The 2,500-nt window shown below is 33.5% G+C and overlaps 1 protein-coding gene across 6 annotated transcripts in view; it reads left to right on the top strand.

The window, feature by feature from the left end:
• LOC122247997 (lysine-specific demethylase 7B) overlaps positions 1-2,500 on the top strand; it is a 29,815-nt gene that overhangs the window by 9,812 nt on the left and 17,503 nt on the right. For all 6 annotated transcript variants that reach the window (XM_086531491.1, XM_043007735.2, XM_043007736.2 and 3 more), the window contains exons 2-6: positions 509-594; positions 819-936; positions 1,291-1,451; positions 1,627-1,768; positions 2,274-2,472. In XM_086531491.1, the coding sequence (XP_086387617.1) occupies positions 509-594; positions 819-936; positions 1,291-1,451; positions 1,627-1,768; positions 2,274-2,472 (706 nt within the window). The remainder of the gene's footprint in view (positions 1-508; positions 595-818; positions 937-1,290; positions 1,452-1,626; positions 1,769-2,273; positions 2,473-2,500) is intronic.

Below are 2,500 nucleotides of genomic sequence, written 5' to 3' on the forward strand. Positions count from 1 at the left end.
CTGGTTCAGTCATGGCTTGGGGTTGCTTTTCCTACCATGGCCTGGGACACTTAGTCTTCCTCCCAAAGAACCAGAAAATGAACCAGCACATCTACATGGACCTGCTGATGAACCACCTTGACCCTTCTATGGAGGCACGCCCGGCAGATTTTTTGATGCAAGATGGGGCACCTTTTATTTATTCATATAAATTGATGTTCCTATTCATAAATTTAATTCTGTAGTGTAATATATGTCTACACCATGTAAAACCCAATTTAACAATTTAGCATAAAAAAAGGAGTATGATACACACCTGGTATGATAACGTTTTCCCATATTTCAGTAGTAAATATTTTATGTATTCCTTAACTTTACCAAATGGACAGCCTTACATTACAATATGTATTAAAAATCCTGAGACCATTTTCATAAGAAATGAAAACCACTGACTTAGTAAAAAAATGTTAGGACATATTAGTCTGCTATAGAGATGAGGAATGGTACTAAAAACATATATAATTTTCAGATGTGTTGGAGTGCGTGAATATCAAGCTGTAGATATAGACCGGTTTCACTGTCCACGCTGTGAAGTTTATAATGGGCCATCTGTGTGTAAGTAGTAGATAGTTATTGTACTATTCTTATAGAATATATAGTCCAAGATTAATTTTTGTCCTGAGATTAGGGAAATTTTTACAGTCAAGAAAAAATGTTGTATGAGTTCATTAACTTGTTAATGCTATATGTTCTTTTATGAATGTAATGATGTTTCTAAATTTCCAGTCATTACTTTAAGTAGACAGCATACTCCTAAATGTGTTATCTCTTGTTTTCAGTAAAAGCACGCTTAAATTGGCATCGACACGACTACTCAGAATCAGATGCTGGTTCGAAACCAGTTCAAACAGGTACACAAGTTTTCATAAAGGAACTCAAAAGCAGACATTTCCCCAGGTATATAAATTTGTTTTTTTTAAGTTTATGTAGGTAGTTATATGAGATAGTTTTGTTTTTAATTAAGATACAGTGTTGATGATCGCACACATAGTATGAAATCATGAAATCTTTGTTATACTTTTATTATAAAAGTGTGTTATGTTCATGTATCTCCATTTTTTTCATACTGAATAATTATAATTTGTAGATTGGTGTCATCTGTAGACTAATTAAAAGAAAAGGCCACAGAAAATAAAGAAAAAAATTCAAAGTTAGCTCATGAGTACCATTGTCTTGAGAAGAAGGGTGAGGTTCCATAAGTCTCTTTAGAACAGCCTCTCTCACAGACTCATAGTTTGCTTCTTCCTGCAGCTCTGAGGACATAGTACATCGTCTTAGAGGGCAACAACTAACACTGCCATATATTGTCAACAATGGATTTAATAAGCCAATTCTGGTGGAAGACAAAAATGGATTGGACCTTATTGTGCCACATGATTCATTTAATGTTCTTGATGTTGAAAATTATGTTGGTAAGTAACTGGATGGAGTTATTCTTTATAGGTAATATTGTGTATATATATTTCCATATATTGAATGGGTTATTGACAAAAAAATTGTTTCTGAAGCTTGTTAGGATATTGTTATTATTATAAGAATGATGATGCAGAAGTGTTATATGATGTTGAAAATATTTTTAATTTTTAGGGTCGGAGCATGAAGTGGACGTCATTGATGTACAGAGACAAACTGATGTCAAAATGCAATTGCATGAATTTATTGAGTATTTTCTAAGTCCTGCCAGAACAACTGTGCTCAATCTTATCAGCTTAGAATTCTCCAACACAAGGTATGTGCTACATTCAAATAACTTTATATTATTAAATACTATTTTCTCCTCTTGTTTTTCTACTAAAAAGATTAATCAAATGTTTAATTGTTTACTTACTTTCAGGTGTTCTTGAATTCCAATGTCTTGGAGCTTCTGTCATTTATTGTATAGGCTGTATATGTTTAGCTAATACCCTATAATCACACACAGTTCTTTCTAAGATATTAAGAGACTGTTGATGTTTTTTCTTAGTAGTTGATGCTAAGGTCCACTTCTTTATTATATGCTCACTAGGTATGTATATATGCAGATAACTGATGAACAAAAACATTATTATGTATAAGGTGGTGAGTGGATTTTTGTTTTATTTAGATAGATATGATTGATGCAACTGGTTATCCAGAAAATTATTTAGGGAACTGCAGTTTGTTGAGATACCACCTTTGTATACCTCATGAAACAATATGTAAGCATCAATTGTTAAAAGCATATGTTGGAATATTGGGGATTTTTCTTTTTTCAGTCTAAGTCAACTAGTGGAACCACCATACATTGTGCGAAAGTTATGTTGGGTGACAAGTTCATGGCCAACAGATCCACCTCCTGGCCCTCCACTTTCACGGCCGAATGTATCCAAGTATGTCTTAATAGGAGTAGAGAACTCATACACAGACTTTCACATAGATTTTGGAGGGACATCTGTGTGGTACCATGTACTGTGGGTAAGTAGAAACTTTCTGGTGCTTGTGT

Source organism: Penaeus japonicus, unplaced genomic scaffold (genome assembly GCF_977035675.1).
Source record: "Penaeus japonicus unplaced genomic scaffold, GWHDUDI00000001_assembly GWHDUDI00000035, whole genome shotgun sequence".
NCBI classification, from domain to species: domain Eukaryota; kingdom Metazoa; phylum Arthropoda; class Malacostraca; order Decapoda; family Penaeidae; genus Penaeus; species Penaeus japonicus.